Here is a 25,664-nt window from a genome sequence, read left to right as displayed (position 1 = left end):
TCTCAGTCCTAGAATTTTGTGGTTGCATCGGGTAGCAACTAGGAGGTGCTCCATGACGAGCATAGTGAATTTCAAAGAGGGGTGGAAACCTTGTCAGGTGCCATTGCATATGGTCAGGAAGGGGGAGAGGGTGCCATTAACTTGTTTGTGTGCTTGCGAGATGTTGTACAGTGCTTGGATGCATGTGAGCATCATAGGGCCCGGGCCTATCTGGCATGGGATGGCTTCGAGGAAACCCCAGTCCACTCTGTCAAAGGCCTTCTCCACACCCAGGGAGAGAATCATCATGGGTATTTGTGAACTCTGGTAGTAGTGGATGGTGGAGAAGGTCTTCAGAGTGTTGTCACGAGTTTCTCTCTTGGGAATAAAATCCACTTGGTCAGGATGGAATAGGGTGCTCATGTCAAGGCCCAGTCTGTTTGCAATCAATTTTACAAACTGTTTTGTTTTGGTATTGATCAGGGAAAAGGTTCTGCAGCTGGAACAGAGTTGAGGATCTTGTGCCCCCTTTAGGTATGACATGGACATGAGGGAAGGGAAGTAGCAGGGGATACTGTAATGATAGCCCTCAGGAGGTAGGGGCAAAGTTCTGTCTGAAGGGCCATGTAGAAGTGGACTAATTCGTCCGACTGAAGGGAAGGTAGTGCTGTGTCTGCAATATATTGAGCTAAGTCGTGGGGGGAGTAGGTTATAGAGAGATTCATAATAGTCTCAACAGTTGAGGCTATATTCGGGTTCAAATGAGAGATTAGTCCTGAGATGTTTCTTATGGACATTACATGTAATGCAGCATGGCAATTTTCCCCAACCGCTCAGGCCAGGAGACTGCCTGTTTATTTGTAGAATGAGCATAGGCCTATTTAGCAGAGTTGCTGTTGCTTCTGCTGAAGGACGGATATAATCTCATGACTGGTCGTCATCAAAGCTGTAAGGGTGGCGCATTGGAGGGTTTGTTTATTTTGCACCTTCAGAGTCTGGAGGAGAGAATGAAATTTTGAGCTTGCCTCACGTTTGAGTCTGGCTCCATGTTTGATCAGGACCCCTCTTAAGACACATTTCAGGCCCTCCCGTTGCATGGGTTCTGAGGTGTCGTCATATTGATGATTGTGTGTGTTAGTTTAAGATTTATCCCCATAATCTGGTCTCTCAGCCTCACTTCTACCAAGTCTGTTCTCTCTACGCTGCGATGACGAGGTCCATCCAGACCGAAATAGCCGTCTGTAGCTGAGAAATTGACTTGGTAAAAATCGCACATTATGCAGTAAAGGCTTCTGGGAAAGTCAGGCATGATGTTCAGGGTGCTTCCTATAGAGGGGAGCATAACAGAGGCACTGTCTCCCTATTTACATCTTGGGAGACAGATTTGTATATTCCTCCCATGATCCCTTACAGTGGAGCGACTATGGCTGTATAAGTCTCCACACTCCTAATAGGTGGTTTCTCCTTAAGGAGTAACATTATCCCCATAATCTGGTCTCTCAGCCTCTCACTTCTACCAAGTCTGTTCTCTCTACGCTGCGCTGACGAGGTCCATCCAGACCGAAACGGCCGTCCGAGGCTGAGAAATTGACTTGGTAAAAATCCCACATTATGCAGTAAAGACTTCTGAGAAAGTTGGGCATGATGTTCAGGGTGCTTCCTATAGAGGGCAGCATAACAGAGGCACTGTCTCCCTATTTACATCTTGGGAGACAGATTTGCATATTCCTCTTAAGATTTGAAAGACATTGAGCATCACATGAGTGATTCATTGAGTCTCCATGAGTTAGTGCATTGGATTGGGGAGCTGTAGGGAGCAAGTGACGGGAGCATGATCAGAGAGGAAGGTTGTTCCTATAGTCACAGCAGTTAGTTGTGGCCGTTGAACATGGGGAAGGAAAATTTAGTCCAGCCTGCTGTAGAAGTCGTGGACGTGGGAGTAAAAGGAATAATCCTCTGTGTCTGGGTTGAGGCTGTGGCAGGCATTGCACAGCAGCATGGCGTTTATAGGGAATTTGAGATTTTCCAGATGAGACACTTAGGAGGAGATTAAAGGTAATATTGAAATCTCCATAGAGGCCCTGAGCGATGGACTGGATGGAGCATTCTGAGGATAGAAAGGAGGAATGGTACCTGACCAGTTTTGGGAAATATTCCTAGTTTTTTATTTTTTTGTTTGTTTTTATAAATAGAAAAATATTGAGCAATGTTTACCACTAACATAAAGTACAATGTGTCAAGAAAAAAATACCATATAAGCCAACCCGAATATAAGCCGAGGCCCCTAATTTTACCACAAAAAAACTGGGAAAACTTATTGACTCGAGTATAAGCAGATGGGGGTAAATGCAGCAGCTACTGGAAAATTTCAAAAATTAAAATTATCTGAGTTTTTGGGTGCAGTAGTTGCTGGGTGCTGGGGAAGGGGAGGGGGTGTTTTTGTTGCCCCTTCCCTGAGCTTGAGGACTGGTTTTTTTTTTTTTTGTTTTTTTTCTCCCCACTTGGAATTCAGTCTGGCTGAATATAAGGTATCTGCAGTGCTCCTATTAACCCCTTCCCGACGGAACAGGAGCACTGCAGATACCCTATATTCAGTAGATCGGGCACTTTCAGACACAGGATACCTAATGTGTTTGTGTTTCACAGTCATTTTCTACTTTTATATGTATTCTAGGAAAAGGAGTGATTTAGAACTTTTATTTATTGTATTTTTTTATTATATTTTTTTAAGGCTTCTTTTTTTTTCCACTATTTTATGGGAGATTCTATACATTACTAAAAGAATTATTTTTTTTGCTTGACTCGAGTATAAGCCTGTGCTGAAAAACTATGCTTATACTCAAGTATATACGGTATCTCAAAACCACCTATATATGTTAAACGCATCTCAAAGTTATTGCCATATAAAGTGACATATGTCAGTTTTGAAAAATGAAGCTGTATCCTTAGGGCTCTTTTAGGCTGTGTTAAAGGTGAAATGCTGAAACGGCAAGGCTAATATCATCACAAAAACAATTATGGTTGTGCTGCACAATTTTTTTTCTTTTTTTTTGCAGGCTACAACACGATTAACCCCTTAGCGACCTTTGACGTACTATTACGTCATGGACGCGAGGTACTTCGCGCACCATGAAGTAATTGTACGTCATGGTGATTCCGCCCGCTCACTAGCTGAGCGGGCGGAATCGGAATTGGGTGATGGCTGTTACTGACAGCTATCACCCTTTTCCATAACCTCCGGTCGGTACTTTTACCGTTCGGAGGTTTTAACCCTTTGATTGCGATGGTCAAACATGACCACCGCAAACAAAGGGTGCCGCGATCTCTCCCCCCCCCCCCCCCCCCCCCGCCGGCACCCCCCGCGGCGAGATCGGGGGGTGCCGGTATCTGTAATACGTAGTCTGGGGTCTGGTTAGTGACCCCAGACAGCCCTGAGCACTCACTTACTTACCTGGTGCTCCCGGCGTCTTCTGGAAGTGAGTCTGTGCCGTCCGCACAGCTCACTTCCTGTTTCTCGAGTGAGACACGTGCAGGCTGTCACTGCAGCCTGTGTCTCAGTCTACAGTAGAGAATCAGTGATTGCATGCATACATGCAATCACTGATCCATGTGTCCCATAGGGACACAAGAACAAGTAAAAAAAAAGTGTAAAAAAAAAAAAAAAAAAAAAAAAAGTATTTGAAAACAATTAATAAAGTTATAAAGTCCCAAAAATCCCTTTTTTCTATAAAAAATGAATTATGTAAAAAAAAACACAAAATATTAATAAAAACAATACATATTTGGTATTGTCGCGTCCGTAACAACCTGTACAACAAAACTGAAACAATATTTAATGTACACAGTGAACGGCGGTAAAAAATAACGGAAAAAACCCGCCGGAAGTAGTGATTTTTCGCCATCTCACCTTACAAAATGTGCTATAAAAAGTGATCAAAAAGTCATATGCACCCCAAATTAGTACCAATAAAATGCACAGGTTGTCCCGCAAAAAATTAGCCCTCAACCAACACTGTCAAGCGAAAAATAAAAATGTTACGCCTCTCAGAAGATGGCGATGCAAAAATCACTGATTTATGTCCCCAAATCTGTTTTTGTTCTGCAGACTTAGTATCGCATAAAAAAATAACATAAATGAGGTATCGCCGTAACCGTACCGACCCGCAGAATAAAGGTCACATGTTACTTATACTGTACGCTGCATGGCGAAAAATGTAAAAGGTAAAACTCAATACCAGAATTGATTTTTTTTCTCTTTTAAATCCAGCAAAAAAAGAGTTAATAAAATGTAATCAGTAAGTTTTAGGCACCCCAAGATGGTGTCATTACAAAATACATCGTATCCCGCAAACAACAAGCCCTTATATGGCCACATCAGCAGAAAAATAAAGAAAATATAGCCTCTACCAATGTGAAGACAAAAACCCACAAAATCGCCAAATCATTAGAACACAACTGGGTGCGGCAGGCAGGGAATATATAAGCTGTGCAAGCGAATATCAGGGGACACCCCGGATTTAGAGCTTACGAGGGAAAATATACCAGAAGTGACCCCAGTGTGACTTCCCCAATCATAGGAGCTACTGGGGGTACAGTAGGGAATTTAGTGTCTGCAATGTCCTCCGCACCGCTTATACATTCCCTCTTCGCCATCCGCTGTGCAGTCACGTCCGGGATACTAATACTCACTACACCCCCTGATAAATTCTTTTAGGGGTGCAGTTTTCAAACTGCGCTCACTCCTTTGGGGAATCCACTTTTCTGGTACCTTACAGGCTCTACAAACATGACATGGCGTCTAGATACCAAACATCTGAATCTGTACTCCAAAAGCCGCATCGCGCTCCTTCCCTTCTGACCCCTGCTGTGTGCCCAAACTGCAGTTTATGCCACATGTATGACACTGGTGTAACCGGGGTAATGTCATATGTGAGTATAAACTGATATTAGGGCACATGTATGACACTGGTGTACCCCAGATAACGTACGTAATGTCATATGTGGGTATAAACTGATATTAGGGCCCAGCCAGACACAGAAGGGAAGAAGGTTATTTGGTTTTTGGAGCACAGACTTAGACGGTTTGGTTTTTGGATGCCATGGCACTTTTGCAGAGACTCTAAAATTTCCCCTACAAAATGGGGTCACTTCTTGGGGAATTCCAGTTTACTGGCACCTCCAGGGCTCTGCAAAAACAACATGGCACCCAGAAAGTCCCTCTAAATCTGTACCCCAAAAGCTATAAAGCGCAGTGCTCCTTCCCTTCTGAGCCCTGCTGTGCGCCCAAGCAGCAGTTTATACCCACATATATAAATTTTTTGCCCCTCGGGATCGCCCACTTAATAGTTTTAGGAGTGCAGGTCTCTGACAATACAAAGTGGGTGCAATGCATTGGATACCAAAATGGCATATTTCTTTAAAAATTTCAAATTTTGGGAAGCATTTTTAGTCTCAAAATCATAATACCACTTGATACATTCCTTGATGGGTGTAGTTTCTAAAATGGGGTCACTTTTGAGGGGTTTCTATTGTATTGATACTTTAGGGGCTCAGCAAATGCGACATGGCACCTCAAAACTATTCCAGCAATATATGCCCTCCAAAATCCAAATAGCGCTCTTTCCATTCTGAGCCCCGACATGTACCCATACAGCAGATTATGATCCCATATGGGGTATTGCCGTGTTCAGGGGAAATTGTGGGGGGCTCTTAATTCTCTAAGTACTTGCAAAAATTAAAAATATGGCGCTAAATGGACGATTTATTGGAAAAAAAGTAATTTTTCATTTTCACATCTCAATGGTAAAAAAATCTGTGAAACACCTGTAGGGTCCAAGTGCTCACTAAACCCCTTGATAAATTCCTTGAGGGGTTTAGTTTTCAAAATGGGGTCGTTTTGGGGGGGGGGGGGGGGGGTTCCACTGTTCTAGCACTTCAGGGGCTCTCCAAATGCAACATGGTGCCTGAAACAGATTTCAGCTAAATTTGCCCTCTAAAATCCCAATAGCGATCCTTCAGCTCTGGACTTTACAGTGTGCCCATACATCACTTTACATCCACATGTGGGGCATTTCTGTAGTTGGGGCAAAGTGCTTGACAATTTGTGGGGTGCATTTTCTTTTTTAACCCGTTGTGGAAATGCATAATTTGGGTTTAAAGCTACATTTTATAGCAAAAAATGTCACTTTTCCTTTTGTTGGGCCAATTCTGTTACACTCCTGTATGGTCAAAGGGCTCACTAAACCCCTTGGTAAATTCCTTGAGGGGTATAGTTTCCAAAATGGGGTGACATTTTGGGGGTTTCCACTGTTTTGACACATTGGGGGCTCTGCAAAAGGGACATGGTGCCTGAAAAGTATTCTAGTAAAATCTGGCCTACAAAATCCAATTAGCGCTCTATCCGTTCTGAGAGCGACCGTGTGCCCGTACATTAGGGTACCAGCACATATGGGGTATTGTCGTGTTCAGGAGAAATTGTGTAACAAAATGTGGGGTGCAGTTTCTCCTTTAACCCTTTGTGAAGATGAAAAATTTGGGGCTACAGTGACATTTTATTATAAAAAAAAGTAATTTTTCATTTTCACATCTCAATGGTAAAAAAATCTGTGAAACACCTGTAGGGTCCAAGTGCTCACTATACCCCTTGATAAATTCCTTGAGGGGTCTAGTTTCCAAAATGGGGTGACATTTTGGGGTTTTCCACTGTTTTGGCACCTTGGGGGCTTTGCAATCGGGGCATGGTGCCTGAAAAATATTCTAGCAAAATCTGGCCTACAAAATCCAATTAGTGCTCCATCTGTTCTGAGAGCGACCGTGTGCCCGTACATTAGGGTACCAGCACATATGGGGTATTGTCGTGTTCGGGAGAAATTGCGTAACAAAATGTGGGGTGCAGTTTCTCCTTTAAACCTTAGTAAATGTGTAAATTCTAGGGCTAAATGAATATATTAGTGACAGAAATTGAAAAATGTACATTTGACTTCCATTTTGTTTTAATTGTTGTGAAATGCTGAAAGGGTTAAGAAACTTTCTAACTGCTGTTTTAGATTCTTTCAGGAGTGCAGTTTTTAGAATGGGGTGACTTTTGGGGGGTTTTATTAGAGAGGCCTTTCAAGTTCCCTTCAGAACTGAACTGGTCCCTTGAAAAATGTGTTTTGGAAATTTTCTTGAAAATTTGGAAAATTACTGCTTGACTTGTAAGCCTTATAATATCTGAAAAAAATGAAAGGGTGCTTAAAATTTGATTGCTACATAAATCAGAGACATGGTTAATTATATTTATGAAAAAATTCGGGTAGTATGACTTTCTATTTGAAAGGCTTGCAATTTCAAAGTTTGAAAACTGCATTTTTTTCAAAATTTTCACCAAATTTCCTATTTTTTCATAATTAAAGACAAAACATATCAACGAAAATTTACTACTGACATGAAGTACAATGTGTTACGAAAAAACAATCTCAGAATCACTTGTGTAAGTTAAAGCGTCTCAAAGTTATCGCCATTTAAAGTGACACATGTCAGATTTGAAAAAAGAGGCCTGGTCCTTAAGTCACTTTTGGGCTGTGTCTCTAAGGGGTTAAGGTGTTTAAAATTTTGAGCTTTTTAAATTTGTTTTTGTTTAATTAATGGGCTATGACATGTATTTTATAGTCAATTTTAATTTAGCAAAGTTTTCTTTTCTTTTATGCATACTTACTGCACAACCCTTGTAAGTTTGATATTTGGGATGTTATGCTTTTCAGAAACAAAGCTCCAGCACGTCAACATGGTCCGAACTAGACCTTCTTCTATTAGTGGGGACACTTGGCCATGTTTTAAGTATGGGAGCAAGTAGTTTTATTGAGGAGGAACATCAAACCTGGTATTTCCTTGTCAACACTTTGTGTTTGGCTTTATCTCAAGAAATGTGTAGGAAATATTTTCTTGTAAGAAAAAGAAATCCAATGAATACTACAGACGTAGACCATGAAGTACAAGGAGATGTTTACATTAATGAAATTTATGATGCACACAAAAAGGAATTAAAAGAAGAAAGATTATCAATTTTAGAATGTTTTATTAAAGAAAATGAAAAATGGATTGCGTTGACAAGTCCTGGTGTTATCCTTATATGTTTCCGGTTATTACGTCCCTTGAATCAAACTGGAGTTCAGTGGATACATCGTTCAGATTTTGGGCACTGGTTGACAAGGTAAGCCTAGATTCCTCATTGTGTATTCATTATATGCCTATTTAAAGGGATTCTATAATTAAAAAAAAAAAAAAGTTGTTAAATTAAAAGCACGTGTTTATAAAGGCTTTTCTTCATTATTCTAATTGTGTTCAGAGAACACAGGGACATTCCCCCTGTGGTCAGAGCACAGCTTCACAGATGCATCTCCTCCACTTCAGGTTGGACAGAGCCGTCTGCGCATGTTCTATTGGCCATTTTGTGGTGGTCTTGTGTAAGGACCACTGCAAAATGGCCGGCAGAACATGTGCAGTCGGCTGCTCCGTTGGTCTTTTTGTGGTGGCCTTGTGTTAAAAGAGGAGCGAAGAGGAGGAGACGCGTCAGAAACCGAAGACAGGGGCGGCGCTGGAATTGATGATCAAGCTGTGCTCTGAGCACAGGGGGAACGCCCCTGTGCTCTCTGAGCACAATTAGCATAATGAAGAAAAAGAAAAATTCAAAAACAGCGGTGAGAACCTGCAAAATAAAGGAAAGAGATCAATAGCCTTTAGAAGGCTATTCCTACGTGCTTTTAATTTAAAAAGGTGGGGTTTTTTTGTTTTGGTTTTTATTATAGAATCCCTTTACCTTGCCCTTTATACTTCATTGGTGTATTGCGCTCTTCAAAGCCACTTGAAATAAATGTACAAGTTTAACGTGTTTCCTTTCTTGGCAAATTGTATTCATTGCAGATTACTTAGGTCAGGGCTCTGTGGATTCATCCACAAGATGTGCTTGAATCTCTGCGCTACAATGTTTTCCTATGGAGAAAAAGTCTAATGTCTAAGGCAAAGAGAATCCAATATGGGGCATATAATGGTTCAAAGTGGACCCTCTGTGCCCACACCATAATAATCTTTATGTATATCGCAAAATCTTTTCCTCAACACTTTACAAATCATAAGGTACATTCACAAATAAAATACAGTATTATAGAGTAGTAATCTAATGAAACTATATGTAAAGGGATTCTACCATTAAAACTTTTTTTTTTTTTTTTTTGTGGATAAGACGTCAGAATAGCCTTTAGAAAGGCTATTCGTTTCTTATCTTTAGATGTGGTCTCCGCTGCGCCATTCCTTAGAAATTCCAGTTTTTACCGGTATGCAAATGAGTTTTCTTGCAGCAATGGGGGCGTCCCCACCGCTGCCAGAGAAGAGTCTCCAAGCGCCGCCTCCTTCTTAGTCCGCAGTGTCATCTTCAATGTCTTCTTCCGGCGCAGGCTCGTAACTTCTAGGCCTTGGGCAGAGCAGGCGCACAGGTCACGGGAAAATTGCAGCTTGCACAGTATTGTTAGCGGCCATTTGCCTGTGCGCCTGCGCAGTCTGCTCTGCTAGAAGTTACGAGCCTGTGCCGGAAGAAGACTTTGAAGATGACACTATGGACGAAGAAGGAGGCGGCGCTTTAGACACTTCTCTAACAGCGGTGGTGATGGCCCCATTGCTGTTTGAGCGCTGGGGCCTGCCCCCATTGCTACAAGAGAACTCTTTTGCATACCGGTAAAAAATGGTATTTCTAAGGAACGGCGCAGCAGAGACCACGTCTAAAGGTAAGAGACGAATAGCCTTTCTAAAGGCTATTCCGACGTCTTACCCACAAAAAAAAAAAAAAAAAAAAAGTTTTAATGGTAGAATCCCTTTAAAGGCCCAGATCGCAATTTATGAGGAATTGGGCATGAGGCAAAAGGTTAAAGTACTTGTTGAGTAGTCTAGCCATCTTTTAGATAAATGGTATAGTATATATAAAGCTGCAGGAGCAATTGTTTTTGACAGCTGTATTTTACCCTCTACCATTTAACCCATTATATACCATGATGAATATTCTTTATATCAGCAGTCTTTAATAGAATATCATAGTGGTGACGAGACCTTATGAGATGCCTGTTATTATGCTGACAGACATAATACAGAAGTTTTGCAGAGTATTATGTGAGTGGTTAGGTTCTCAAAATTTCAAGCCTGCTTTTGGGGCTAAAAAAAAAATTTAAGAAAAGTATAGAAATATTAAAATAAAAAGAAAATGTACTGCAGGATAATGACCCTAAATATAAAATGATCAAATTAAAAAGCATTTCTCATCTCCCCCTCTCAGCAATTTGCCTTCTGTCTCTTTTTCTCACTTCCTGTATTCTTCAGTAAGCTGGTGGGTGGGCTTTGACTGATATTCAGGACACTATGAAGTATCTCCATAGATATAGAGACATTGCATTACCATGAGAGATTTTGTATTACTAGAAATCTAATATAAATGAAGACACCCTTATATTTCTCATTTCTTGAAGTCACTCTTGGCTTTAACTCAAAACTAGAGATGAGCGAACACTAAAATGTTCGAGGTTCGAAATTCGATTCGAACAGCCGCTCACTGTTCGAGTGTTCGAATGGGTTTCGAACCCCATTATAGTCTATGGGGAACATAAACTCGTTAAGGGGGAAACCCAAATTCGTGTCTGGAGGGTCACCAAGTCCACTATGACACCCCAGGAAATGATACCAACACCCTGGAATGACACTGGGACAGCAGGGGAAGCATGTCTGGGGGCATAAAAGTCACTTTATTTCATGGAAATCCCTGTCGGTTTGCGATTTTCGCAAGCTAACTTTTCCCCATAGAAATGCATTGGCCAGTGCTGATTGGCCAGAGTACGGAATTCGGCCAATCAGCGCTGGCTCTGCTGGAGGAGGCGGAGTCTAAGATCGCTCCACACCAGTCTCCATTCAGGTCCGACCTTAGACTCCGCCTCCTCCGGCAGAGCCAGCACTGATTGGCCGAAGGCTGGCCAATGCATTCCTATGCGAATGCAGACTTAGCAGTGCTGAGTCAGTTTTGCTCAACTACACATCTGATGCACACTCGGCACTGCTACATCAGATGTAGCAATCTGATGTAGCAGAGCCGAGGGTGCACTAGAACCCCTGTGCAAACTCAGTTCACGCTAATAGAATGCATTGGCCAGCGCTGATTGGCCAATGCATTCTATTAGCCCGATGAAGTAGAGCTGAATGTGTGTGCTAAGCACACACATTCAGCACTGCTTCATCAAGCCAATACAATGCATTAGCCAGTGCTGATTGGCCAGAGTACGGAATTCGGCCAATCAGCGCTGGCCAATGCATTCTATTAGCCCGATGAAGTAGAGCTGAATGTGTGTGCTAAGCACACACATTCAGCACTGCTTCATCAAGCCAATACAATGCATTAGCCAGTGCTGATTGGCCAGAGTACGGAATTCGGCCAATCAGCGCTGGCTCTGCTGGAGGAGGCGGAGTCTAAGGTCGGACCTGAATGGAGACTGGTGTGGAGCGATCTTAGACTCCGCCTCCTCCAGCAGAGCCAGCGCTGATTGGTCGAGTTCCGTACTCTGGCCAATCAGCGCTGGCCAATGCATTCTATTAGCCCGATGAAGTAGAGCTGAATGTGTGTGCTTAGCACACACATTCAGCTCTACTTCATCAGGCTAATAGAATACATTGGCCAATCAGCGCTGGCCAATGCATTCTATTAGCTTGATGAAGCAGAGTGTGCACAAGGGTTCAAGCGCACCCTCGGCTCTGATGTAGCAGAGCTGAGGGTGCACAAGGGTTCAAGTGCACCCTCGGCTCTCCTACATCAGAGCCGAGGGTGCGCTTGAACCCTTGTGCAGCCTCGGCTCTGCTACATCAGAGCCGAGGGTGCGCTTGAACCCTTGTGCACACTCTGCTTCATCAAGCTAATAGAATGCATTGGCCAGCACTGATTGGCCAGAGTACGGAATTCGGCCAATCAGCACTGGCCAATGCATCCCTATGGGAAAAAGTTTATCTCACAAAAATCACAATTACACACCCGATAGAGCCCCAAAAAGTTATTTTTAATAACATTCCCCCCTAAATAAAGGTTATCCCTAGCTATCCCTGCCTGTACAGCTATCCCTGTCTCATAGTCACAAAGTTCACATTCTCATATGACCCGGATTTGAAATCCACTATTCGTCTAAAATGGAGGTCACCTGATTTCGGCAGCCAATGACTTTTTCCAATTTTTTTCAATGCCCCCAGTGTCGTAGTTCCTGTCCCACCTCCCCTGCGCTGTTATTGGTGCAAAAAAGGCGCCAGGGAAGGTGGGAGGGGAATCGAATTTTGGCGCACTTTACCACGTGGTGTTCGATTCGATTCGAACATGGCGAACACCCTGATATCCGATCGAACATGTGTTCGATAGAACACTGTTCGCTCATCTCTACTCAAAACCACAGCAAAATCTGCTTCAGGCTATGGCCCCACGTTGTGGAAACGCAGCTTTTTTTTTTTTTTTTGCTTTTTTTTTTTTTGCAGTTTTTTTTCAGCCAAATCCAGGAGTGGTTTGAGCAAAAGGTAGAAGCATAAGAACTTCCTATATATTTTCCATTCCTTTTGTAGCCATTCTTGGCTTGGGCACAAAAACTGCAACCAAAAAAAGCTGCGTTTCCGCAACGTGGGGCCTTAGCATCAAACAAAGGTAACTTTTCTGCAACATGTGACATTGGCCTTAAGGACTCGATGAATATTGCTGTCTTGGAAAATTCTTGAGCTCCTGTAATAATAATAATATATGGATTGTATTTGACATGCCTTTTTCTTTTTTGATTCCACTTTTTTATGTTTGCAGCTCTGAACACAAGGCTGAACTGTCTTTTTTGGTAGGAATCTGTTTAGTGATGATCTTTATTTTAATTCAAGGAAAATGCTCTTTAGTTTCTAAAGTAGCATTATTGTTTGGACTTCTGGGAGTTTATTGTTACAGAGCCTCCGTAGGCCATGTTTTGTTTCCTTGGCAACAAAATAATATTACAAAGTAAGTATTAATTGGACATTTTTTTTCCTTTTAATGTATTATCCTGAATTCATTTCTTTTATTTGCACTTCATTTCAAATGTAATTTCTGTATAAATCCAGGGCTACACTACACTATGCAGCCGCTATCCAGATGAATGAATTGAATTATATGCACTGCTGTACTCCAAAAATAGGCATATCTCATAAAAATGTGTCCTGTACAAATAGAAAGAACTATATTGGATAACCACAGTCTGTATAAGAAAACATGTCTTGGTGCTATTTACAAAAATGCAAATTTACTACTATTTGTTACTATTTATACATACAAATATGGCTTTGTATACATGTTGATCGAGCTTGGAAAAGCCCATCTGCCTTGACAAGTGTTTTAGATGGGGAACAAACACTAAAACATACCTCTCCTGCACCTAGAATAGGTCTATGGTGTGAATACCAGGCAAGTAGGTTCCAGAACCATACTGCATTTAAATTAAAATAGCCTTAGACTAGAATCTAAGAGTGTGCTGTATTTCAATTTTAATAGTCCTGTGCAAGTGCAAATCGGAGGGATCCACACACCCATATACTGTACAAAACACAAAATTTAGACCGCACATCCCAATGTACACAGATATAAGCTACTATTGCTGTAATATAACTAAATTATAGCAGCGCTCTGTAAACAGCACCAAGAAACATAAAATGAATTGCTGCTATTTGTCATAGACACCTACAATTTTACTGCTATTAGTTACTGTCTGTACATATAAAATTTGAGGTTGTTTGTATACATAATTGAATAACCTTGTATGTTTATATAACAAATAGCAGTAATGCATTTTCAGTTCCATATATGTATTGGTGCTGTTTAGAGTGTTGCTGTAATTTTTGTATTTGTATTACTGTCATAACATCTTGCGCTTGTTCACGTTTGTGTTTTATATTGTGTACGATGAAAAATTAAAAAAAAAATGACATGCAAATTGCATAACTTCAGGTGTTAACCAACAAATCATACAGAACCTGTATGACAGAGTGTGAAGGCCATTTTAGAAGAGAATACCTCTTTTCTCTGGACACTAGGATCCGTGATTGGTTGTAGCACTTAATAGGGTTGTGTCATTATGAACACTTTTCCCCTGTCCACAGGATAAGGGATAAGTGCCCAATCACAGGGGATCGCAGTATCTGGTCGCATCAGAAAGCTTGTATGGTTGGTACTCCATTCACGTCTATGGAGCTGCTGGGACTTTAATCTCTGGCAGTGTTTGCAGCCCTATAGAAGTAAATAGAGCACTGGTCACACAAGCACACTAGTGCTCCATTCACAAGTAGTGTATGTTGTTCTTGTTAGGAACTTTCCGTTCCTGATCACTGGGGTCTTAGCCACCATCAAGCAGACATTTATCCTTGTTCTGTGGATAGGGTATAAGTGTCCATATTGGCACATCCACATTTAGGCTAAGGCTGCTTATTAGGCTAAGATTGCTGATATGTGAATAACTGAAACCAAAATTATGTGGAATATAAATAGGGGTGTGGTATATCCTAAAATATTTGAACATTTTACCTGGATTGTGATAAATGAACAATTAGTTGTGATTTTATATTTAGTTCTATTTAGCTATGCAACATTTCCTTGAACCAGATATTTTTCTAAATATGCAAATTAGAGATGAGCGAATATATTCAATCGAATACCTCCCCTGCATAGTTATTGGTGTAAAAAAAGCGCCAAGGAAGGTGGAAGGGGCAGTAAAAATTAGATGCCCCTCCTACCTTCCTGGCGCTTTTTTACACTACTAACTATGCAGGGGAGGTATTCAATCGAATATACTCGCTCATCTCTAATGCAAATGGGGGTTAAGTTTCTTTGTGATAGACTCCCTTTCATGATTTAGGCACTGCTTGGCCAGAGAGACACTTTGTGCTAGATACAGTGTAATATGTGAATACCATTTAATTCTGTTTTTTTTTTTTTATTGATTTGTTTTACAGAGGAATCACAGAAGCTCGTTTTGTGTACATATTTGTGCTTGGGATTCTTATAACTGGAATAAAAGATTTATTAAAATCTCATATTATGCACACGGATTCCAAAACTAAAACCGTGGGATTATGGGAAGTATACAGTGGATTAATCCTTCTTGCAGCTCTTTTGTTTCGACCACACAATCTTGTGGTTTTGGTATTCTGCCTCCTGATCCAGATTATTTTATCTATGTTCATCTGGAGGATATTGAAGTATGATGCGGCTCAGATTACTATAATGCATTATTGGTTTGGACAAGCTTTTTTCTTTTTTCAGGTAAGTGACATGTAGGAAGTAGCATTTTTAGAAAAAAAAAATATCATTGGAAAAAATACATATTAGAAAAGTACATATTAGATTTCAAAAGTATTCGCATAGAGGGTAATACCAAAACTTTCTGAATGGTGTTGTTGGTTTTGTTTTTGTTTTTTTGTGGAATTGCATGTCATCATAGTAAATGTCATACATGGATGGAGACTTGACCTCCAGATAACCCAAAACCAGGGATTGTTCTCCTCCCAACCAAATAACCAGATCTTCAATAGAAAGAAATAATGGCGAAGAGGAAGTAGTTAAACATTTATTAGGATTACGTGTTTCGGGGTATTGCAGCATTTAAAAACCACACCACTTCATCCGATCTCTATAGGGGTTGTATGTAAGCTAACATGTGATAGACACGGAATGCTGGTAACCTCAGTGCTGCCTTACCAGGCCAACGCTCCATCCATATATGATTGCTACAGCTGCCACAGTCCTTGAGGCAGCCGGCCATTCAGCTGGATGCGAACCCCATTTTAGGCCATCATTGCCATGAAACAAATATTTAGTCTCCTAATTTTGAGGAAATTTGGGGATCCACTGATCTAGTATCCAATTTAACGGTTCCAATCTGGAGCACATCGTTTTCTGCTTTTGCCTTCCTCTACATGTATCACAATAAAAGTTAATACAAACCAAAAGCGAAGTCATATGTATATTATAGCTTATTTAAAATGTGAAGTAACAAACATTTTATTGCAAAACACAGAATGCTGTATGTAAAGCATTTTTCCAAGTATCTACATTATTATTAATTATTATTTATTTATATAGCACCATTAATTCCATGGTGGTTTACATACAATACACAAAATATACAGGTAGATATAATACTAACAGTGATCGACTGGCACAGTGGGGTAGAGGGCCCTGCCCGCGAGGGCTTACGATGTACATTCAGTGTGACATTAACATATTAATACCTGATCACTTTATGCCCTTGCAGAATGTCCAGTACTGTTGTATGGGTTTGGAGGGGAGAGTATGGGGCAGTTGTCAAGGCAAAATTATCTGAAATATTTTTTTAAAAATGCATTTCATATATCTCATTGGGATTCTTCATTTTCAGTTGCTTTACACATGCATTTTTTTCTACCATATCCACAGGATTCTATGTTTTGGAAAATGCCACTGACTTAAACAAAAAGAGAAAAACTAGATTGTGTCTTCTTTGCATGCTATTGAGCACCCTCTGCAGATAGAAATACCTGAAATATCATTACTTTGATTAATGTGGAACAGAGTATTATATATGAAATATGATACAACTTTCCACTTTTTTTGATGTGATACTTATGATTTTTATTTTTATTTTTTTTTATTCATTTTCTACAGGGAAACTCCAACACCATAAGTACAGTGGATATTTCAGCTGGTTTTGTTGGTCTTGAGAGCTACGTTGAGATACCAGCTATTTTACTTACTGCATTTGTGACCTACAGTGGGCCTTTACTTTGGTCTATGCATCTGTTGTGTTATCTGAGTGGAGAAATCAACAAGTAATTATATGATTCCTAAAATACTTAAAGCAAAGGCCCCATATAGCAAACCACAGACAAAAAGATTTCCTCTGTAGAATTTCTGTCTCTATTACACCTACACGGAAAATTCCATCGTTCCCCTAAACGATAAATGACATGTTGCAATTTGCAAAAACGCTTGTGGGTTGTTGGTTTTTTTTCCCCCTTCTGCAATGTGTGGATGGAATTAGCCAGACTCACATCCACTTTGCAGGTACTGTAAAATGCTGCGGCTTTTTTGGCAGTGTTTCTGTCATGGCCAAACTGCGGCGTTTACGTGGGCCCTCAGCCTAATGGGTTTTTTCCTTTCCCCTCTCAATTGTTTGCCTGTTGTCTCTTCTTTTCACTTTCTGTAGCCTGGTGGGCAGGCTTTGCCTATTTGATGTATAGGATACTGATGTATCTCAATAGATATAGACATTGCCTTTACCAGGAGAGTTTATTCTCATTACTAGAAATCTAATCTAAATGCAGATCAAATAATATGCACGGTAAATGTATATTACATTACACAAGTTTGGAGAGAAAAAAAACTGCAATTAGCTGAACTGATTTTCTGCACAGCAGAAGATAGACGGGGAGAGCACTCAGCCCCCCTAACAACCCCCCCTCCCTTCCCGAGAGCAGTGACTCCTCCTATAAGATGAAGATATCAGATATAGGCAATGCACCAAGAAAACAATGCGAGGAATAATTTCACATACCAGGCAAACAAACAAGCATTACTAAAGCAAGGTATTTAGGAAATCTTTTAAATTTACATAAATTAGCAGTGCAGATAGGATCCTTCAGATGGGAATACTCCTTTAACATAGTAGTAAGCTACTTCAACTAGAATACCAGTACTTTTTCTATTCTGTAGGCTGTAGCATATTTCTTTCTATTTATCAGCCTGTGTAGAATTGGGGTGTACCCAGCTACCAAAACAGAGACACTACCCTTTGGAAAACACAGGCAAAAAAATGGGCCTATGGGCAACTAAAAACCCACACTAGGTCTACGTTAAGGGGATATCGTCACTCTATAAGGAGAGAACTACCATTTAGGTGTGTGGAGTCTTATTAAGCCATGAGCGCTCCACTGTGCAAATGAACATGGGAAGATTATGCAAATCTGACTTCCATGATGTAATTAGGATGCCAGTTCCTCAAGTATGTACACCAATAGAGGGCGCTGACTGAGAATGTGCAAGTCTATCTTCCATGATGTAATTAGGAAGACAGAGTCTCAGTCAGTCAGAGGGAGCGCCCTCTATAGGTTTGTTTGACTGAGACTCTGTCTTCCTAATTACATCATGGAAGATAGACTTGCACGTTCTCAGTCAGCGCCCTCTATTGGTGTGCACACTTGAGGCACTGACATCCTAATTACATCATGGAAGTCAGATTTGCCTATTCTTCCCATAGGTCTACGTTAGTGATTTATTAGGCCAATCACGGCCTAAAGAAAATGACATGGGACACACAGACAAACAGCAAGGCAATAAAACCGCTCTGCATGCTGCCGACAGTAACTATATGTGTAGCACAAAAGACACCAATGACTAGCTGTGTTTACTGTTTAGGTGATTCCCAATGTGTGAGCAATGTTTGCTGCATCGCCTTGCGGCTCTTTCACTTGAGCTGAAGGTAGAAGTATAAGCATTTCGTCTATATTTCCCATTCCTTTTGTAGCCACTCTTGGCTTTGGCTTAAAAAAACGCAACAAAATCTGCAACAAAAAAAGCTGCATTTCCGCAATGTGGGGCCTTAACCTTATTACGACCTTAACTTGCAAGAAAGTTGAACGCTCAACTTTTTTTAAATTGATACCGTATCTTTGGTTGCAGTGTCCTACCATTAACTAACATGAGTGAAGGAGTAGCAGGTCAATGATCTTTGTTCACAGGGTTGGGGCTAAAATCACTGTTTAACCCTAGCCTTACACAGCAGAACAAATGGCTGTAGTCCATTCAAACCACTGGTTGTAATTCTGTGTAAATTCATTGCATGTCAGTCTTCCCTGACAGGTTTTGCCAGTTCACACGTCATCAGGGTATGGAGGGAAAAACGTATGACGTGAAAAACTGGCCAAACCTGTTGGGGGCTGACATGCAATGAATTTTAAATATTTTAGTGTGTTCATGCCAGACCTAGTTATAATTATAACCAGTGGTTTGAATGGACTGCAGCCATTTGCTTTGCTGTGTAAGGGTGAGTTCACACCGCGTATACGCCAGCTTATTCTGAACGTAAAACACGTTCAGAATCAGCGGCGTATAAAGCAGTTCCCATTCATTTCCATGGGAGCCGGCATACGAGCGCTCCCCAAAGAAATGAATGGGCTGCTTTTTTCACTACGAGCACTCATGCCGAGCCGTACACGCAAGCACTCCCCCCCCCCCCCCCCCCCAGGAATAGCAGCATCGCTCCTGCCGCTGCTGGCTTCATGCAGGGTAGGAGCATAGCGATGTTGCAGGCATCAGTGCCCGGCGTCTAACCCTCCCCGGCATCCGCCTCTCTATTATAGTGGATGCCAGGTCTGTATTGGCGGCCCCTTCCCCCCCAAAGGATAAACTACCCCCCACTCCAGGCTCGCTGCCGTGCACTTCGCCCCTCCTCCCTCCCCCCTCAGAGCAGCAGATACATCACTTGACTTATGACCAGATAAGTCAAGGGATGTGTAAAAAAAATAAAGTGAATAAAGTGATATAGCGGCCAAACAAAGCAGTTTTGCTGAAGCAATGTATTTAAGAAAAGTCTTACATTCACATTAACAAGCAGTATAGATAGGATCCTTGTGATAGGACAACCCCTTTAAGGAACATAGAACCTTCTTCAGTAAGCATGTATACGATAAGCACAACTAGTCATTGAGGCCTATTGTGCTATATATATATATATATATATATATATATATATATATATATATATATATATATATATATATATATATATATATATATATATATATATATATATATATATAATATCCTCAATGGTGTAGAAAAGGTGGCGGCACACCTAGGTAGACCGACTGGCTAGAACGGCCATAAAGTCGGTGTGGAGCTATATTGTAGGTAAAAGAAGAGGCCTGATGGCGCACACCTTAGATTACAACAGTGAATGTAGAATTTTTATTGGTTAGGATAACGCGTTTCGGGGATATACCCCTTCGTCAGATCTAATCCAAAAATACAAATAAACGAAAGAACAAATTAAAAAAAACATGTTAAAGATCAAAATACTCCAATTTAAACAGAAACAAACAAACAATTTGATAGATTATTAATGTGTCTCTGAAAAATTATATCAATGTGAATTCAAAGACATTGTTATTGGTTTTCTCCTATGTATATCTATAATAACATAAAAATGATTTCTGGTAACAATCAGACTAATAAATATTGTTAAAAAATATTAAAAAGCATTAATTATGAACACCTACTTAACATCACAAGCATGTAACAACATGCAGACATGTAAAGATACATGAAGTAATATTATGACCGTACGCAAAGTTCAATTTTAACCCCTTCCCGCCGATGGCACTTTTTGACTTCCTGACCAAGCTCGATTTTTCAAAACTGACATGTGTCACTTTATGTGGCAATAACTTTGGAACGCTTTAACTTACCAAAGTAATTTTGAGATTGTTTTTTCGTAACACATTGTACTTCATGTTAGTGGTAAATTTTGGTTGATATGTTTTGTGTTTAATTATGAAAAATTTGGAAATTTGGTGGAAATTTTGAAAAATATGCATTTTATAAAGTTTGAAATGATGTACATTACATACAGATAGTCAGACCGCCAAAATTATATCATAAATCTCATGTCCCAGATCTCTGCTTTATGTCGGCATCAAACTTTAGGAGCCCTTTTAATTTTTACGGACATTATAAGGTTTACAAGTGAAACAGCAATATTCAAAATTTTCAAGAAATTTCCAAAACCCATTTTTTAAGGGACTAATCCAGTTATGAAGGCGTTTTGAAAGACCCCTGTATTAAAACCCCCCATGAATCACCCCATTTTCAAAACTGCACCCCTTAAATAAGCCAAAACAACATATCCCTAGTAATTTAACCCTATAAGTGCTTAACAGGAATTAATACAAAATGGAGGTGAAATTTTCAAATTTGAATTTATTTTACTAATATTTTCGTTTAGCCCTAGAATTTGCACATTCACAAGGGGTTAAAGGAGAAAATGCACCCCACAATTTGTTATGCAAGTTCTCCCGACTACCATAGTACCCCACTTGTGGGTGTAAACTAATATATGGACGCACAGCGAGACGCAGGAGGGAAGGCGCTCCAAAGAGCTTTTAGAGGGCAGATCTGGCTGTGATCAGTTTCAGGCACCATGTCACTTTTACAAAGCCCTTGAGGTGTCAAAACAGTGGAAACCTCTAGAAAGTGACCTCATTTTGAAAACCGCACCCCTCAAAGAATTTATCAAGTGATGTGGTGAGCATTAGTAACCCCGAAGTGAATGTGTAAGCTGTGCGGAGTAAATTGGGTACACCAAATCCCATTCTATTTTCCCACCAGCTCCTATGACACGGATGGGGAAGAGGGGCATTCTGGGGGATCAGCGCTGCTGTATTATCTGTCATAAGCTCTAAATATCGGGTGTCCCCTGAAAACGCTTGCACAGCTTACACATTTCCTTCTAGTCGCAGCCACTTATGTCCTAATGATTTGGCGACTTTTGGGGTTTTTGCCTTCACATTGTACAAGCTAGATTTTTATTTTTATTTTCTGGCAATGTGGCCATATGAGGGCTTGGTGTTTGCGGTATTAGATGTGCCACCATTTTGGGGCCTGTAACTTATTGACTACATTTTATTAACTCTTTCTGGGTGGGATGTAAAAGGAAACATCAATTCTGGCATTGCTTTTAGCATTTATTTTTTTTCCCGCGCAGCGTACAGCATAAGTAACATGTTACCTTTATTCTGCGGGTTGGTACGGTTACGGCGATACCTCATTTATATGATTTTTTTAATGCGTTGCTATTTCTGCAGAATAGATTTCAATTCAGGGAAAAAAATCAATTATTTTTGCATCGCCATCTTCTGAAAGGCATAACGTTTTTATTTTTCGCTAGACAGAGCTGGTTGAGGGCTTATTTTTTGCGGGAAGACCTCTTCTTTTTATTGGTACCATTTTGGTTTTCATCTGACCATTTGATTACTTTTTATTGAACATTTTGTAAGGGAAAGGTGGTGAATAATCATTATTTTGTGCGGTTTTCTAAGTTTTTTTTTTTAACGACATTCACCGTTCGGGTTAAATAATGTTTTAATTTTATTGTTCAGGTTATTACGGACGCGGCGATACCAAATATGTAATGTTTTTTTCTATTTTTCTTTATTTTACATAATAAAATATTTTATATGGGGAAAATGGGATTTTTGGGGCTTTATTTATTTCTATTTTATTTTAAACTTATTTAAACTTTTATATTTTTTTACTTTTGTCCAACTTTTTTTTTCCTGTCCCCATGGGGGATTGAAGCAGTGATCGGCTGATCACCGCTTCACTACATATACGCTGCAATACACGTGTTACACGTGTATTGCATTGTATAGGAAGCTGTCAGCCTGTGTAGGCGCACAGGCTGACAGCTTCATTTACGGCAGGATCAGCCAGGTGCGAGGACGGGGTAAGTGAAGGGGCAGACCCGGGGTCACTGATCAGACCCCGGGCTGCCCCCTACGAACACCGGCACCCCCCGAAACCGGCACCATTTTAGAACGGAACCCCGGAGGTGCCGGCGGTCATGTTGATCGCCGGCATATCAGGGGTTAACACCCACGATCGGACCCGGTTCCGACCGCGGGTGTTACGGGGCATTGTCAGCCGTGTATTACAGTTTGTGTGCGCACCATGCATCCGCAGTAATAGTACGGCGGTTTGCGGGAAGCCCTTCCCAGCAGCGCCGTACTATTACGGCGAATGTCGGGAAGGGGTTAAAAAGAGGTTTGTTGGTCTGAAACATGTTTTACATTTTTAAAATTGAACCTTGCGTACGGTCATAATATTACTTCATGTATCTTTACATGTCTGCATGTTGTTACATGTGATGTTAAGTAGGTGTTCGTAATCAATGCTTTTTAATATTTTTTAACAATATTTATTAATTAGTCTGATTGTTACCAGAAATCACTTTTATGTTATTATAGATATAAGTGACACTTAGAACGGTTTTAACACAACATTGTTTGCTTTGTTATTTAATAAATGAATAATAAATGTATGCTTTAGTTGTTCACAATTGCAATTATAAATTTAATCGTATGATAACTTGTTACTGGCTGCACGGTTATGCAGTTTTATATTTTATTACTAACTATTATTATTAGAGTAACAAAAGATTGATTCTAATCCAATCTGAGTTTTAGCCCATTTTATGATTTCTGTAGAACCTCTTAATAATACAGAGACTGTTGTAGTGCACACACTAATTTGCTATTGTTATCTTTCAGGACATCTACAGCTGTGGCCCATGGATGTTACTGCTATGCCATCATCCGGTCTCTTCCAGTGACTGTTTACATTATTCTGGTCACAGGTCTCCGTTACCACTTGTTCATCTGGAGTGTCTTTTCTCCAAAGCTACTTTATGAAGTGATACATTTAGTCATCTCAACTGGGGTTTGTCTGACGTTTACAGTAGTAGATAAGAACCAAGTGACAAAAAAATGAAGTATGAGGATGTTACACATTAAGATTTATGACTTTAAAGAGTTATCATCTTGGCAAGTCATAGCCTGAGAAGGAAATAACCGTTTCGTAACGCATAGTTATAGAAACAGCATAACTACAATGTTTCCATAGCTCCAACTGACTTTTATTGGAGTTCTGTGAATAGTGTAGGGCGGCAATGCCTGCTTGCTACCATTAATCCCACTTTGGAGGTCGGGATTTGCAGCCAGTTATTCCCCATTCAGCCATGATTAAGTAAATTTAAATGTAAAGTTTTTTTTGTTTTTTTTTGTTTTTTTGTTTGTTTTTTTTTATAACTATTTCTTTGAGTCCAATTTCTAGGTTGATCAGGACTCTTAGGATTTTTTGCTGCAGCACTCCAATCCTCTACATAACCATGCTGGTAACCTGCAGATATCCGATAAGGGAGATTAGATGATTACTGCATATTGTGTTATTTATTTCATTGTACAGATGGTAAACTTCTAATAAAGTTCACTTCTAGTGGCTGTTACAATAGGCAGCAGTGTAACAGGAAAATGGAGCTCTGACTGCTATAAAGAGTTAATGGCACCATGTCATATAGCACCAGTCATAGTCAGCATAGAATTCCTATTTTATAACAATGGTGCTACATACAAATGAACATTCTCTTTAAAGCAGATATTCAGACAGCATGTAAAGCATAGTAAAATATCATGCCCTTAACGTCAGATCTGTCGGTTTATCAGCATTATATGACTACTAACATAACTACGTCAAATATTAGTGGTGAAGGGCCAGATTCATATGGGTTTTTTATAGCATAAGTGTGACCAGCTGCTCCCTACAGTCCACTAAGCCTATAATCACATCAACACTGGGGCATGTTTATGTGAGAAGGAGGTGTTTCCTGTTTGTTTTGTTTTTTGTTTTTTTTTATAAACTCTTTCTTTCTGCATTAATGTTGGAACTTAAACCACTCCCCTTCAGGCTAAGCCACAACCACTTGTCTGACAAGGTGCTGACTTGCCATTTTTTTGGGAACAACTTGTGCCTAAATTTCACAATATTTTTAATAGTACATCTGCCCTGATAAATTCTATATTACACTGTATCAAGATTACATTAACTGACTGCACAGCTATGTGGATATCTTCTTTAGTAATATAAAATCTGACAAGCATGTAAATAGGTTTTGGGTATATTACTTTTCCAAAAAAATAAATAAATAAATTCAGGATCTGATGTTTATATTTTTTACTTCACTGTACTTTTGTATATATAGAAAAAAGAAATTTTCCATGAGGTAAGAGCAAGACTAAAGATAAGTACCATATATATTCGAGTATAAGCCAACTTTTTCAGCACATTTTTCATGCTGAAAAAGCTCCCCTCGGCTTATACACGAGTCAGGGTCCACGGAGCAAAGAAAACTGGAAGGGGAGGTCCTTTAGTGATACTGCTCTGTGATTGGCTTGTCATGAGGTCACATGACTGTGATGTCATCAAAGGTCCTGTAGCCACTGGTATGTAACATCTGCAGATAAGGTTGAGTCTAAATCCTAGTAGCTCCGCCCACACCAGGGTTCGATCACATGGTCAAGACGTCATCAGAGGTCCTTTAGCACATTAGGATTTAGCATCTACCCTGCAGATGAGTGGCCAGGATTCATTGTGTCTTATGGAAGATGTCTGTTGTATGGAGGAGAGGAAGCTACAGTAACGTGACACACAGGTACCTTCCCTTAGTTACTCTGCCTATTAATGTCAGGCATTTGGGGTCATTCATTTAGTTTCAGTAACTCCATGTGCCTCACATTAATAATAGTTAACCCCATCATGTCCCTCATATTAACCCCTGTGTGCCCCATATAAGGGTTACTAATATGTGAGACACATGAGGGTACTAATAAAGGACCATAATTATGAAGATACCTAATTATTACCTCCATATGTCCCACATATCAGTAACTCTTATGTGAGGCACACAGGGGGTTAATGTGAGGAACATGTGGGGTTAACTGCTATTACTATGATCCCCATGGAGTTACTAAGCTGCATTGCACATAACACATGACCAAACTTTTTATCTGCAATGGTGGATCCCCCCCCTCTGCTTATACTCGAGTCA

The 25,664-nt window shown here is 40.2% G+C and overlaps 1 protein-coding gene across 1 annotated transcript in view; it reads left to right on the top strand.

The window, feature by feature from the left end:
• The window catches only part of PIGG (phosphatidylinositol glycan anchor biosynthesis class G (EMM blood group)), a 68,874-nt gene extending 44,754 nt beyond the window's left edge, over positions 1–24,120 (top strand). The window contains exons 9-13 of the mRNA XM_075282952.1: positions 7,722–8,170; positions 12,815–13,000; positions 14,983–15,292; positions 16,673–16,836; positions 23,332–24,120. Of these exons, the coding sequence (XP_075139053.1) occupies positions 7,722–8,170; positions 12,815–13,000; positions 14,983–15,292; positions 16,673–16,836; positions 23,332–23,551 (1,329 nt within the window). The 3' untranslated portion in view covers positions 23,552–24,120. The remainder of the gene's footprint in view (positions 1–7,721; positions 8,171–12,814; positions 13,001–14,982; positions 15,293–16,672; positions 16,837–23,331) is intronic.
• The last annotated feature ends 1,544 nt before the right edge of the window (positions 24,121–25,664 follow it).

The sequence above is a fragment of the Leptodactylus fuscus genome, chromosome 1, assembly GCF_031893055.1.
Source record: "Leptodactylus fuscus isolate aLepFus1 chromosome 1, aLepFus1.hap2, whole genome shotgun sequence".
Lineage (NCBI taxonomy): Eukaryota > Metazoa > Chordata > Amphibia > Anura > Leptodactylidae > Leptodactylus > Leptodactylus fuscus.
Note: the sequence above shows the minus strand (reverse complement) of the source record. Positions and strands in the feature narration are given on the sequence as shown.